General features: G+C 43.4%; 3 protein-coding genes across 3 annotated transcripts in view; 2 read left to right on the forward strand and 1 right to left on the reverse strand.

Annotated features, from left to right (window-relative positions):
- Nucleotides 1-303, forward strand: part of LOC133562339 (histidine-rich protein PFHRP-II-like) — a 648-nt gene extending 345 nt beyond the window's left edge. Inside the window, exon 1 of the mRNA XM_061916483.1 lies at nt 1-303. This exon is cut by the window's left edge and continues 345 nt beyond it. Coding sequence (XP_061772467.1) covers nt 1-303 — 303 coding nt within the window.
- Nucleotides 1-15,399, reverse strand: part of doc2d (double C2-like domains, delta) — a 181,382-nt gene that overhangs the window by 114,370 nt on the left and 51,613 nt on the right. The window lies entirely within an intron of this gene.
- The window catches only part of LOC133562390 (calcium-binding protein 1-like), a gene marked incomplete at its 3' end in the record, with an annotated part of 51,754 nt that continues 49,979 nt past the window's right edge, over nt 13,625-15,399 (forward strand). The window contains exon 1 of the mRNA XM_061916602.1: nt 13,625-13,686. The remainder of the gene's footprint in view (nt 13,687-15,399) is intronic.

Consider the following 15,399-nt stretch of genomic DNA (forward strand, 5'->3'; position numbering starts at 1 on the left):
GACCGCATGGCATGCATGGCCCACATGGACCACATGGCATGCATGGCCCACATGGACCACATGGCATGCATGGCCCACATGGACCACATGGCACACATGGCCCACGTGGAACATGTGGAACACGCGGCCCACGTGGCACACATGGAACACATGGCACACATGGCCCACATGGCAAACATGGCCCACATGGCCCACATGGCCCACATGGCCCACATAGCCCACATAGCCCATATAGCCCACATGGCATACATGGCACACATGGCACACATGGCACACAACACGTGGCCCACATGGCACACATAGCCCACATGGCATACATGGCCCCCATGGCACACATGCCACACATGGCACACATGGCACACATGGCACACAACACGTGGCCCACATGGCACACATAGCCCACATGGCATACATGGCACACATGGCACACAACACGTGGCCCACATGGCACACATAGCCCACATGGCATACATGCCACACATGGCACACATGGCACACATGGCACACAACACGTGGCCCACATGGCACACATAGCCCACATGGCATACATGGCCCCCATGGCACACATGGCACACATGGCACACAACACGTGGCCCACATGGCACACAACACATGGCCCACATGGCACACAACACATGGCCCACTGGGTTGGGGTCTCCTCAGTGATCCATTGCCTACACCTGTTTCCTGACCTCTTTTCACCGTTTCCCTCTCAGTTGGCCCTGCACCTGCAAATATTTTCTATCTTTGACTCCGTTTGCCCAGTCAGCATATTCCCAGCGTGGCCCGCAGGTAAGTCAGGGGAGAGGCGGGAAGACGGAGAGGTAAGGGCACGGAGGAGCCAAATGCTCCAGTTCAGCAGAGGAAAGGTGCTCGTGGAGGGAGAGAGGGAGAGAGAGGGAGATGAAACAGAGGACTGCCTGCCTGCGCACAGAAATGACAAACGCCTGAGAAAGAGATGGAGAGATACTACAGAGGAGAAATGGAGATAAAGAGCCGCTGACATACATTAACAATGCCCGAGAAATTGACAGGAGTGAGGATTGTGGGAGAATGTCACAACAATTTGTACAGACAGAAATTAAATCTATAACCCGGCCTTTACATCCAAAAGTCTTTTCACAATACGCCCTCAGATACAAACCCTGTTTCCATATGAGTTGGGAAATTGTGTTAGATGTAAATATAAACAGAATACAATGATTTGCAAATCCTGGACTGTTGAAGGACTGAAGCTCTACATAAAACAAGAATGGGAAAGAATTCCACTTTCAAAGCTTCAACAATTAGTTTCCTCAGTTCCCAAACATTTATTGAGCGTTGTTAAAGGGGAACATTATCAGCAGACCTATGTAAGCGTCAATATATACCTTGATGGTGCAGAAAAAAGACCATCTGTTTTTTTAACCGATTTCCGAACTCGAAATGGGTGAATTTTGGCGAATTAAACACCTTTCTGTTTATCGCGCTGGAGGCGATGACGTCAGAATGTGACGTCGCCGAGGTAACACACCCACCATTTTCATTTTCAACACATTACAAACACCGGGTCTCAGCTCTGTTATTTTCCGTTTTTTCGACTATTTTTTTGAACCTTAGAGACATCATGCCTCGTCGGTGTGTTGTCGGAGGGTGTAACAACACTAACAGGGAGGGATTCAAGTTGCACCACTGGCCCCAAGATGCCAAAGTGTCTGCCGCCAGACCCCCATTGAATGTGCCAGAGTGTCTCCACATTTGACCGGCGATGACAGACATGGCACAGAGATGTATGGATAACCTGCAGATGCATTTGCAACGATACTCAACAAAATCACAAAGGTGAGTTTTGTTGATGTTGACTGCCAGCTAATCGATGCTAACATGCTATGCTAATCGATGCTAATATGCTATTTACCGGTGGTGCTAAAGCAGACATGGCACAGAGATGTATGGATAACCCGTAGATTCATTTGCAACTATATTACGTTTCCTTCCACCCACATTTAATGCGAAACAAACACTTACCAATCGACGGATTTAAGTTGCTCCAGTGTCAAAAGATGCGAAAGTCCTGATCGTTTGGTCCGCACATTTTACCGGCGATGCTAACGCAGCTATCCGGCCATGCTATGGCTATGAATAGCGTCAATAGCTGTTCGCTCAATAGCTTCAGTTTCTTCTTCAATACTTCAATACTCCAACCATCTGTTTCAATACATGCGTAATCTGTTGAATCGCTGAAATCCGAGTTTGAATCCGAGCTAATGTCACTACATCTTGCTGTGGTATTCCCATTGTTTGTTTACATTGGCAGCACTGTGTGATGTCACAGGGAAATGGCCAGTGTCTTCGCAGAGAGCGAAAATAAGGCACTTTAAAGCTTTATTTAGGGATGTTCCGAGACCGGTAAAATTTGGAAAAAAACTTCAAAAAATACAACAAGCCACTGGGAACTGATTTTTATTATTTTTAACCCTTTTGAAATTGTGATAATGTTCCCCTTAAAAAGAAAAGGTGATGTAACACAGTGGTGAACATGCCCTTTCCCAACTACTTTGGCACGTGTTGCAGCCATGAAATTTTAAGTTAATTATTATTTGCAAAAACAAAGTTTAGGAGTTTAAACATCAAATACGTTGTCTTTGTAGTGCATTCAATTGAATATGGGTTGAAAATCATTGTATTCCGTTTATATTAACATCTAACACATTTTCCAAACTGGTATGGAAACGGGGTTTGTACTTCTCACTATCAAATAACAACAAGAGCAGAGAATGAGCGTCACAGCAGGAATGCATGGTTACACATTGAGTCAGCACGGGCGTGCACACTCAGTGCCTCACACCTCCATGTCCTGCCGCGCCTTATGAGCTAACAATTCCTTCCTGATATGACATAATTAATCACCGATAAGTCAACTCATCATTACCTCAAAAATCTGCCCAGAACCCTTTTTTCTGATGTGTTTTAGCACACAGTGCATGTGAGCTTTGAATGACAGGATTACTCTTAACTTTGAGTATCAATCGCACAACATGAAACAAAGGTATTCCAAATTTTCTGGACTGCAGAGCGCACCCGCTATATTATGGAAAAATATTTTTAAATTCCCATATATTAGCCACACCGGACTTTAGGACGCAGATATGTACATTGTGAAATGACTCATTTACACACATTAATTGTTTTTACCTTAACGGTGTCTGTGACAAGGCAGTAAAACGGTTGATCAAACAAAACAGAAGTCATGGTCATGGACCCACTAGCTGCGCAAGCTAGCTCTCCAATCAGCTAAACAGACTCAATAACTCCACGCTGGCATTTTGGTGAATTTACTGAAGAATTTATGAAATTGAAACTAGAAAAAAATAATCCCGTTGTAAGTTAACAAAACTAACACAGACCCTCGTAAGCGTGTCAGTTTATTAGTTGATGCTAACGACGCTAGCTTCATAACACCACACATGGGACAATCGAGTAGGTAAGAATGGGTTTAGTTATATTGTAAAACTTACGAACCGAGAGGGACCCTGCCCCAAGTGGAAGAGTTCAAGTACCTCGGAGTCTTGTTCACGGGTGAGGGAAGAGTGGATGGTGAGACTGATGGTGGGATCGGTGCGGCGTCTTCAGTAATGCGGACGCTGTATCGATCCGTTGTGGTGAAGTAGGAGCTGAGCCGGAAGGCAAAGCACTCAATTTACCGGCCAATCAACGTTCCCATCCTCACCCTATGGTCATGAGCTTTGGGTTATGACCGAAAGGATAAGATCACGGGTACAAGCGGCCCAAATGAGTTTCCTCCGCCGGGTCTCTCCCTTAGAGATAGGGTGAGAAGCTCTGCCATTCAGGAGGAACTCAAAGTAAAGCCGCTGCTCCTCCACATCGAGAGGAGCCAGATGAGGTGGTTTGGGAATCTGGTCAGGATGCCACCCGAACGCCTCCCTGGGGAGGTGTTTAGGGCAAGTCTGACCGGTAGGAGGCCAAAAGAAAGACCCAGGACACGTTGGGATGACTATGTCTCCCGGCTGGCCTGGGAACGCCTGGGGATCCCCCGGGAAGAGCTGGACCGGGTGGCTGGGGAGAGGGAAGTCTGGGCTTCTCTGCTTAGGCTGCTGCCCCCGCGACCCCACCTCGGATAAGCAGAAAAAGATGGATGGATAGATTCAAAGTATGTGCTCATTTTCTATTTTTCTAACTATTTGCATTGTGGCTGTCAGCAGAAAAACTAATCCATAAATTGGCTGCAGGGTTCAAAGCGTAGGAAAAAAGGGCTTATAGTCTGTAATTTACGGAACTCTCACCTTTGAGGTGAACTTTTGAATCTCACACAAAGGGAAAAAAATATATACATCATCAAAAATGTCCATATCATGTCTGTTGATCATGTTTTTCTTTGGCCATGTGCTCTTTGTTTTTTGGACACTCAGTTCCTGCTTTTTCACTCTTGTCACCATAGCAACCATTAGTTTCACCTGTGTCACATTTGGACTCCGCATCTGTTTTCACTAATCATGTCACTTATTTACACTGAAAGTTGCCAGGAAGTCAGCCTGGCGACTATACCTCTCTTCACTTCATGACTCTGTTACTCATGCCCACCCATAGTTTTGCTTCCTGCCATGCCACGTAAGTTTTTGGTTTTTTATGTCACAGTTATCGAGTTTTTGTTTCATTAGTCAAGTGTGTTCTCTGCCTTTGTGCGCACCTTTAGTTTTGTACCTTTGTCATAGCATTAATAAATATGTCCCTACCTTCACGTCTTGCCCACGCCAACTTTCCTTTGCCTTCCAGGAATACAAACCTCTCAGTCCACGTTTTGACAGTCCGAACTGGAAGCCCAAAATGATTTTCTCCAAGTCAACAATTCATTGGTGGACACTCCAATGGGAGCTGACTGCTGCATAAAATACCTTTTTTCATACCTTTGCTGGCCCAGCCCCCCAAACAAAAAAGTGCTCAATAAGAGGCAGGGTTGTGCACGGCAGAGGGTCTGATGGTGCTTTTCCACGCCTGAGTGGGCAAAGCAGGAGGCTTAAAGAGGAAGACAAGCAGCGAGGACACTAAATTGAGACAAACAGATTAAAATAAGGCTAAAGCTCAACGCCGTCTTTTTGTTATTGTTTAATAGAACAAAGATTAGAGTGGTTGCTGAGCACTATGTCAGGACGCAGCTCTCCATCAAACTTATGTTGCATTATCTGCAGATAAGCCCAGAGGGTTGCGAGGCCCACGTAGATAATGTACATCAATGTACAACAATGTATAATAATGTACAATAATGTACAAACCCCGTTTCCCTATGAGTTGGGAAATAGTGTTAGATGTAAATATAAACAGAATACAATGATTTGCAAATCCTTTTCAAGCCATATTCAGTTGAATATGCTACAAAGACAACATATTTGATGTTCAAACTAGAAAACATTCTTTTTTGTTGCAAATAATCATTAACTAGGGACAGCCTGGCGCAGTGGTAGAGTGGCCGTGCGCAACCCGAGGGTCCCTGGTTCAATCCCCACCTAGTACCAACCTCGTCACGTCTGTTGTGTCCTGAGCAAGACACTTCACCCTTGCTCCTGATGGGTGCTGGTTAGCGCCTTGCATGGCAGCTCCCTCCATCAGTGTGTGAATGTGGAAGTAGTGTCAAAGTGCTTTGAGTACCTTGAAGGTAGAAAAGTGCTATACTAGTACTACCCATTTGTCATTTATTTATTTAACTTTAGAATTTGATGCCAGCAACACGTGACAAAGAAGTTGGGAAAGGTGGCAATGAATACTGATAAAGTTGAGGAATGCTCATCAAACACTTATTTGGAACATCCCACAGGTGTGCAGGCTAATTGGGAACAGGTGGGTGCCATGATTGGCTATAAAAACAACTTCCCAAAAAATGCTCAGTCTTTCACAAGAAAGGATGGGGCGAGGTACACCCCTTTGTCCACAACTGTGTGAGCAAATAGTCAAACAGTTTAAGAACAACCTTTCTCAAAGTGACATTGCAAGAAATTTAGGGATTTCAACATCTACGCTCCATAATATCATCAAAAGGTTCAGAGAATCTGGAGAAATCACTCCACATAAGCGGCATGGCCGGAAACCAACATTGAATGACCTTGACTTTCCATCCCTCAGACGGCACTGTATCAAAAACAGACATCAATGTCTAAAGGATATCACCACATGGGCTCAGGAACACTTCAGAAAACCACTGTCACTAAATACAGTTTGTCGCTACATCTGTAAGTGCAAGTTAAAGCTCTACTATGCAAAGCGAAAGCCATTTATCAACAACATCCAGAAACGCCGCCGGCTTCTCTGGGCCCGAGATCATCTAAGATGGACTGATGCAAAGTGGAAAAGTGTTCTGTTGTCTGACGAGTCCACATTTCAAATTGTTTTTGGAAATATTCCACATTGTGTCATCCGGACCAAAGGGGAAGCGAACCATCCAGACTGTTATCCACGCAAAGTGGAAAAGCCAGCATGTGTGATGGTATGGGGGTGCATTAGTGCCCAAGGCATGGGTAACTTACACATCTGTGAAGGCACCATTAATGCTGAAAGGTACATACAGCTTTTTTTCTTGCGCCTTCTTTTTCATGGACGCCCCTGCTTATTTCAGCAAGACAATGCCAAGCCACATTCAGCACGTGTTACAACAGTGTGGCTTCGTAAAAAAAGAGTGCGGGTACTTTCCTGGCCCGCCTGCATGGAAAATGTGTGGTGCATTATGAAGTGTAAAATAGGACAGCGGAGACCCCGGACTGTTGAAGGACTGAAGCTCTACATAAAACAAGAATGGGAAAGAATTCCACTTTCAAAGCTTCAACAATTAGTTTCCTCAGTTCCCAAACGTTTATTGAGTGTTGTTAAAAGAAAAGGTGATGTAACACAGTGGTGAACATGCCCTTTCCCAACTACTTTGGCACGTGTTGCAGCCATGAAATTCTAAGTGAATTATTATTTGCAAAAAAAAAAACAAAGTTTATGAGTTGAAACATCAAATATGTTGTCTTTGTAGTGCATTCAATTGAATATGGCTTGAAAATCATTGAATTGCGTTTATATTTACATCTAACACATTTTCCCAACTCATATGGAAACGGGGTTTGTACAGTAATGTACAACAATGTGTAATAATGTACAGTGTACAGTCCATTTCATTGATTGAGGGCCGACTATTGACATCTTTAATGCGGTGTGTCCTCACAGTCATAATGAGAGAGCTTGTTGGACAAGTCTGCAGTCAATAAAGACTGGAGAAGTCAATGGCTAATGGCCCCAGGACAGAACCAGCTGGACGTGGTCCTGCAGGTGGGAATGTTGTCATGACATTGCAGCAACATCATCATCATCATCATCATCACAAGGAGCTCAGGCCTTAATGGCCGTCTCTTTTCAAGCCATTACTTCATTAACCGTTTCAACCTTTGAATTTTCACCTCCTTATCACGCTTTAGTGGCTCCCCCTGCCCTGGTGACCACCATCACTCACCCCCTTGGCCCCCTCGCCCTGGTGACCACCATCACTCACCCCCCTCGCCCCCCGCCCTGGTGACCATCCATACATTAACTCAGACTGCTTCTTGCCAACATGTCAATTATAATTAGCATCGCAACATTAGCACCACATCTTAATGTGAAGGTCCACAGGAAGTCCAGGTTGCACACCAACATCTGGCATGGACAGACAGACATATTAGGACCCCTCCTTTTGGGACGGTACGGTCCACACAGATCCTTTCAAGAGTTGTGTCTAACATGATTAGAACTTACTAAAATTTTAAATTAACAATGTATTCTACAAAAGAGGACAAACAATAGCAATACCGACGCTGTGAAAGAGATTCCAGTCATTAATTAATTGAAGCAATCTCTAAAATGCTCGCCTGTCTCTCTCCAACCTTGACATGGATCGAAACTGAAAGTTAACTCTCTGTGTGTGTGTGTGTGTATGTGTGTGTGTGAGGGCCGAGCGCAAACACATTCTTCTCCACTCTCCCTGAGGGTTTTTACTTCATGACACCATTAAGGTAGAAAAAACAAATTAGATGTGCGAGTGTGTAGATAACAATCTGGGTGAACTCAGTGTGTGTCTCTTCCAGCAGAATGAAAGCCAATTCTAAGGCGTTTTATTCTGCTTAAAGTACCAGTAGAGTGGAAAAAAAGAGTTGCCTATATATATATATATATATATATATATATATATATATATATATATATATATATATATATTAGGGGTGTGGGAAACATCGATTCAAATACGAATCTAATCGTTGAGCAATTCAGAATCGATTCTCATTTTGAAAAAAATCTATTTTTTATTTATTTAAATCAATCCAACAAACCACTACACAATACCATAACAATGCAATCCAATTCCAAAAGCAAAGCTGAGCCAGCAACACTCAGAACTGCAATAAAACGAGCAATTGAGAGGAGACACAAACACCACACAGAACAAACCAAAAGTAGTGAAACAAAAATTAATATTATCAACAGTATCAATATTAGTTATCATTTCAGCATAGCAGTGATTAAAAATCCCTCATTGACATTATCATTAGACATTTATAAAAATAATCAAAAAGAACAATAGTGTCACAGTGACTTACACTTGCATGGCATCTCATAAGCTGGACAACACACTGTGTCCAATGTTTGCACAAAGATAAAATAAGTCATATTTTTGGTTTGTTTAAAAGTTCAAACAAATTTACATCATTGCAATCAGTTGATAAAACATTGTCCTTTGCAATGATAAAAGTTTTTTTACAAAAATCTACTGCTCTGCTAGCATGTCAGCAGACTGGGGTAGATCCTGCTGAAATCTATGTATTGAATGAATACACAATCCTTTTGATTCGGAAAAATATCGTTTTTGAATCGAGAATCGCGTTGAATCGCAAAAAATCGATATTGAATCGAATCGTGGTACACCCAAAGATTCGCAGCCCTAATACTATATATATATATGTACATACACACACACACACACACACACACACACACACATATATACGGATCTATATACAAACCCCGTTTCCATATGAGTTGGGAAATGGTGTTAGATGTAAATATAAACAGAATACAATGATTTGCAAATCCTTTTCAAGCCATATTCAGTTGAATATGCTACAAAGACAACATATTTCATGTTCAAACTCATAAACTTTATTTTTTTTGCAAATAATCATAACTTTAGAATTTGATGCTAGCAACACGTGACAAAAAATTTGGGAAAGGTGGCAATGAATACTGATAAAGTTGAGGAATGCTCATCAAACACTTATTTCGAACATCCCACAGGTGTGCAGGCTAATTGGGAACAGATGGGTGCCATGATTGGCTATAAAAGCAGCTTCCATGAAATGCTCAGTCTTTCACAAGAAAGGATGGGGCGAGGTACACCCCTTTGTCCACAACTGCGTGAGCAAATAGTCAAACAGTTTAAGAACAACCTTTCTCAAAGTGCAATTGCAAGAAATTTAGGGATTTCAACATCTACGCTCCATAATATCATCAAAAGGTTCAGAGAATCTGGAGAAATCACTCCACGTAAGCGGCATGGCCGGAAACCAACATTAAATGACCGTGACCTTCCATCCCTCAGACGGCACTGTATCAAAAACCCACATCAATCTCTAAAGGATATCACCACATGGGCTCAGGAACACTTCAGAAAACCACTGTCACTAAACACAGTTGGTCGCTACATCTGTAAGTGCAAGTTAAAGCTCTACTATGCAAAGCGAAAGCCATTTATCAACAACATCCAGAAACGCCGCCGGCTTCTCTGGGCCCGAACTCATCTAAGATGGACTGATGCAAAGTGGAAAAGTGTTCTGTGGTCTGACAAGTCCACATTTCAAATTGTTTTTGGAAATATTCGACATGGTGTCATCCGGACCAAAGGGGAAGCGAACTATCCAGACTGTTATCGACGCAAAGTTGAAAAGCCAGCATGTGTGATGGTATGGGGGTGTATTAGTGCCCAAGGCATGGGTAACTTACACATCTGTGAAGGCACCATTAATGCTGAAAGGTACATACAGCTTTTGGAACAACATATGCTGCCATCTAAGCGCCATTTTTTTCATGGACGCCCCTGCTTATTTCAGCAAGACAATGCCAAGCCACATTCAGCACGTGTTACAACAGCGTGGCTTCCTAAAAAAAGAGTGCGGGTACTTTCCTGGCCCGCCTGCAGTCCAGACCTGTCTCCCATGGAAAATGTGTGGCGCATTATGAAGCATAAAATATGACAACAAGACCCCAGATTGTTGAACAACTGAAGCTCTACATAAAACAAGAATGGGAAAGAATTCCACTTTCAAAGCTTCAACAATTAGTTTCCTCAGTTCCCAAACGTTTATTGAGTGTTGTTGAAAGAAAAGGTGATGTAACACAGTGGTGAACATGCCCTTTCCCAACTACTTTGGCACGTGTTGCAGCCATGAAATTCTAAGTGAATTATTATTTGCAAAAAAAAAATAAAGTTTATGAGTTTGAACATCAAATATGTTGTCTTTGTAGCATATTCAACTGAATATGGCTTGAAAAGGATTTGCAAATCATTGTATTCTGTTTATATTTACATCGAACACAATTTTCCAACTCATATGGAAATGGGGTTTGTATTATTATTATTTGTTTACCTTTATTGAGATGTAATCTGGGAGTCCTGCCCACTAACACCAGCGCACTTTGGGTGAAATGTCTCAAGACAAGGGCGGGGATTTGGACGGAAAAAGCTGGGATCGAACCTGCAACCCTTAAGTTGCCGGCACGGCCGCTCTCCCACCTGAGCCACGCCGATCCAATTATCATATCTTCCAAGTCTGCGTCGCCTCATTCAGCGCGCGTGTGTTAAAGCAGATGTTTCTACAGCAGCACACAAATACAAACTTACCAGGCTTTTCCCCCCAAAGAGACGTGGAAGATTGTCCTTGCTCTCAAACTCACAACTGAGGTCTCCTAAAGTCATGTGACTCCTCCAGTGTGTGCGTGCAGGGAATGACTTTTTTATGAGCGCTGACTAGATTCTCTGGAGAACATCCTCCTGAGAGAAGAGCTTGGTTTTACTCTTTTTATGCTTATTTGGAAAATAAAATTTACAGGGCTTGAAATGAACTGCTTAGTGAGGAGTGGAAAAAAATACTAAAGTCCTTCCTTATTGACACCAGGTGCAAACTAAGGCTGGGCGATATATGGAATATACTGGACATATGGAATATACTGGATATATGGAATATACTGGACATATGGCGGGTTTGTCTCTGTGCGATACAGGAAATGACTATATGGTGATATTGGAGTATACCTTCTCACACAGTTGCTGTTAGCTGCAGGCATTACACTACATGCATTTCTCACTCCTTCTTGTCTCTCCTTCTCACAAAGACTTAAAAACAAGCGCACCCAAACGTCAAACGCCCTCCCCGAGCAGAGAGGTAGCGACATGGTAACATTAGCTGTGATGCTAATGGTGCGTTGCGAGTGGTAATACGAGAGAAGAGAGAGAGAAGGTGCCAATCTGGTAACAAATGAAGGAATAATTCATTCCCAAGAAAAACAGCAGGGGTCCAATCGTCTTACATATTCCTTGGGGGTTAAATCCCCAAATGATTCCCTGGCACAGCACACCCTGCTGCTCACTGCTCCCCTCACCTCCCAGGGGCTGTACATGGGGATGGGTCATATGCAGAGGACACCCGCCTTTGTGTGACGATCTTTGGGACTTTAACTTCTTTTGCACCTTCATTTTAGGAGACTACTCAGTGGTTAGTGTCCGCCCTGAGATGGGTAGGTTGTGAGTTAAAACCCCGGCCGAGTCATACAAAGACTATAAAAATGGGAGCCATTGCCTCCCTGCTTGGCACTCAGCATCAAGACTTGGAATAAATGATTCCCGGGCGTGGCCAATGCTGCTGCCCACTGCTCCCCTCACCTCCCAGGGGGTGATCAAGGGTGATGGGTCAAATGCAAAGAATAACTTTGCCACAGCTAGTGTGTGAAAAACATTGGTACTTAATTAAAAACTTGAGAGGATATTGTTCGGTGTTCAATTAGTTTACAGTTTTTTATTTTTTGTTGACATTTAATTTCCTTTCTGCCTCGGCAGCTGAAGGGATTATAAACAGGAAATCTGTAATGGATATTGTTTTCAAAGACAATGTGGTGATGCACCTCATGCTAGGGCTCCAAATCGCATTGATTTATAAAGTTTATTTGCCTCCACACATATGGATCGTGTCTTTAAAACACTTCTTTTTTCCCCCAAACATTTTTGAATGTATATTTTCTCCGAGTCCCTATTTTAGATTTTCACAATTTTCACCAAAAATATCAATAATTATTGATATTGACCGATGTTAAACTTTTCAGCCATATCGCCCTGTTATTTGACAACAACGAGCATTTTTTTGCCCATAAAACTTGGCCTACCGTATTTCCTTGAATTGTCGCCGAGGCGCTAATTAATTTAAAACCTCTTCTCCCTCCAACACTTACCAAAGGCATGCGGTAAATTTAGGCCTGCGCTTATAAATTTGAGTGTGATGTAAGGATGAAAGCACATTTAATAAAAAAAACATTATGGTCTTACCTTTACTTATAAATGAAGTCCATGCGCAGCTCCTTCTGATCAAAAGCATCGATAACTTGTTTATAGAAGTCTTCCTTATCTTTCTTCAGTTTTAAAAGTCTCTCTGTTTCGATGAAGATCTTCCCTTATTATCTCCTGCTTTGATTGAAAATCCAGTTTAAAAAAACGTTTTATTTTAGATATGTAATCCTCCATGTTAAAAGTGCAAGCGAGAAGGAAAAATAAAGGATCGCTGCTCACTCTTGCTGCTTGTTGTCACTTCTTCTGCAGCCGAGTAGTCGCAAGAAGGATCACTAGCGCCCTCTACCACCAGGAGCCGGGAGTCATTTAATGACTCACATTTGACACACGCAGCTACGGTATATTAATACAACATAGCTGCTTACTGTTCTTTTTAGCATATTCAATAGCTTGGACCTTAAATCCTACTGAATAGCTCTTAATCTTCTTCCCTTTATGCGATTTCAAATGATTGAAATCAGCCTCCTCCATTTTGAAAATAATGACAGGTGAAGTGTCACTCGTGACGTGACGAGCTTGACCCGGCGGAAATTCTAGACATGTGCTAATTATTTGGCGAAACGAGTTTGACCCGGCGGAAATTCTAGACATTCGCTAATAAAAAATTATATTTTGCAAAACGAGTTTGACCCAGTGAAAATTCTAGACATTTGCTAATAAAAATTATATTTTGCAAAACGAGTTTGACCCGGCGTTACTCCTGAGCCGGCGGTAATGCTAAGCATGCGCTAATTATTTTGCGAAACGAGTTTGACCCGCAAGTAATTCTACGCAGGCGCATACTATATACCCGGCGGCAATTCAAGGAAATACGGTAAATCAATTGGTCCGCACATCCGACTGTAAGCCATTGAAAGAGGAAAGAAAGTGATATCAAATCCACCTGTCAACACTCCAGCTCCAGTATCCCTGGCCTTTGTGCGCTGCAGGGCCGACACATCTCTAATGCAGACATATTTAGCCGGATAATCACCTTCATTATATAATCCTCAGGTTAGCTGAGTCGCACACACACCTTGTTCATCATCCCAGCCCAGAACGGAAGAAATGAAGTCTTTTCGTGCCCGGTGAAGAAGGTAAGGCTGAAATGATTTATCATTAGGCATGATTTGCATTGGGAGACTCCATAATTTAACGCAGCTGGAATCAGCCATGGTTCATTTGTGAGTCTGTTAGAGAGCATGTTTTTCTCTCAAACACTAATGACACCGACAGGCGTCTCCTCTCTGCTTAATTAGATGACTCTTAGATGCATTTTTGGGCTGCTCAAGCCCGCAGATGGCCGGCGGACTGAAGGCCTTTTGTTGTGTCTGACCTTGTTGTTCCCGACAAGCTCATCAGACTGCTGGCCGACTCCTGGGCGGCGCCATCAAACTGAGAAAATGTTGTAGTTACAAGACTTGAAGTGAAGGATGGATGTGAGGAAAAGGTGAAATGGTCACCTTCTACCCTCTTATCAGTGTCCACATGGAGGCTGACAGGCTCATTTTAGAGCCCTGACACAAAAATCAGTGGTGGTGGGAGAGGGCGGGATGTTGCCCGGAGGAAAAGGCAGAGAGGCGCCCAGATAGGTGAAGATAAGAAGGAGGGCCAAAACCAATCAAGTTACTATCAGACGCTTATGGATTAGACACTCTGCTCGGATAGATTGTCTCCTGACTGGACAGCTGGTGATTAGAAAGATACTCCGGAAGGGAAGAAAATACAAAGATATGTCCGACCTGACCCCAAGGGAAGCAGGTCTGCTCAACAAGACATGAAACTTGTTGCTTTTACTTTAAACCGTTTGCCGGCACCACTTCCAGCTGCATAATTCAGTAATATTTCAGCATCCTCTGCCCAACACACTGCTTCTCAACACCGCTTGAGAGTGAGACTTGAAACTGTGGGACTCCGAAAAGCTTACTGACATGGCTTAAGTTTTGTTTTTTTCCTCTACCAGGTTCAAAACATGGCGCCAACCTGCATTAACTGCCAGGAAAAAAAAGTTTGGTGAGATTTCTCACATTTCATGTGTGAAAGCAAAGCCGAAGGAAGTTGGGTTGATTGATTGATTGAAACTTTTATTAGTAGATTGCACTGTACAGTACATATTCCGTACATCCATCCATTTTCTACCGCTTATTCCCTTTGGGGTCGCGGGGGGGGGCGCTGGTGCCTTTCTCAGCTACAATTGGCAATTGGGCGGAAGGCAGCGTACACCCTGGACAATTGACCACTAAATGGTAACACCCCAATAAGTTTTTCAACTTGTTTGAGTCGGGGTCCACGTTCATCCATTCATGATACAAATATATACTATCAGCGTAATACAGTCGTCACGCAAGTTCATCATCAGAGTATAGACATTGAATTATTTACAATCTGGGGGGTGGGATGCGGTTCGCTGGATCGGTTCGCAGCCGAGTGTGAAGCGACCGGAATGAGAATCAGCACCTCCAAGTCCGAGTCCATGGTTCTCGCCCGGAAAAGGGTGGAGTGCCATCTCCGGGTTGGGGAGGAGACCCTGCCCCAAGTGGAGGAGTTCAAGTACCTAGGAGTCTTGTTCACGAGTGAGGGAAGAGTGGATGGTGAGATCGACAGGCGGCGTCTTCAGTAATGCGGACGTTGTATCGATCCGTTGTGGGGAAGAAGGAGCTGAGCCGGAAGGCAAAGCTCTCAATTTACCGATCGATCTACGTTCCCATCCTCCCCTATGGTCATGAGCTTTGGGTCATGCCTGAAAGGATAAGATCACGGGTACAAGCGGCCCAAATGAGTTTCCTCCGCCGGGTGAGGGGTCTCTCCCT

This window comes from Nerophis ophidion, linkage group LG01, assembly GCF_033978795.1.
Source record: "Nerophis ophidion isolate RoL-2023_Sa linkage group LG01, RoL_Noph_v1.0, whole genome shotgun sequence".
NCBI lineage: Eukaryota > Metazoa > Chordata > Actinopteri > Syngnathiformes > Syngnathidae > Nerophis > Nerophis ophidion.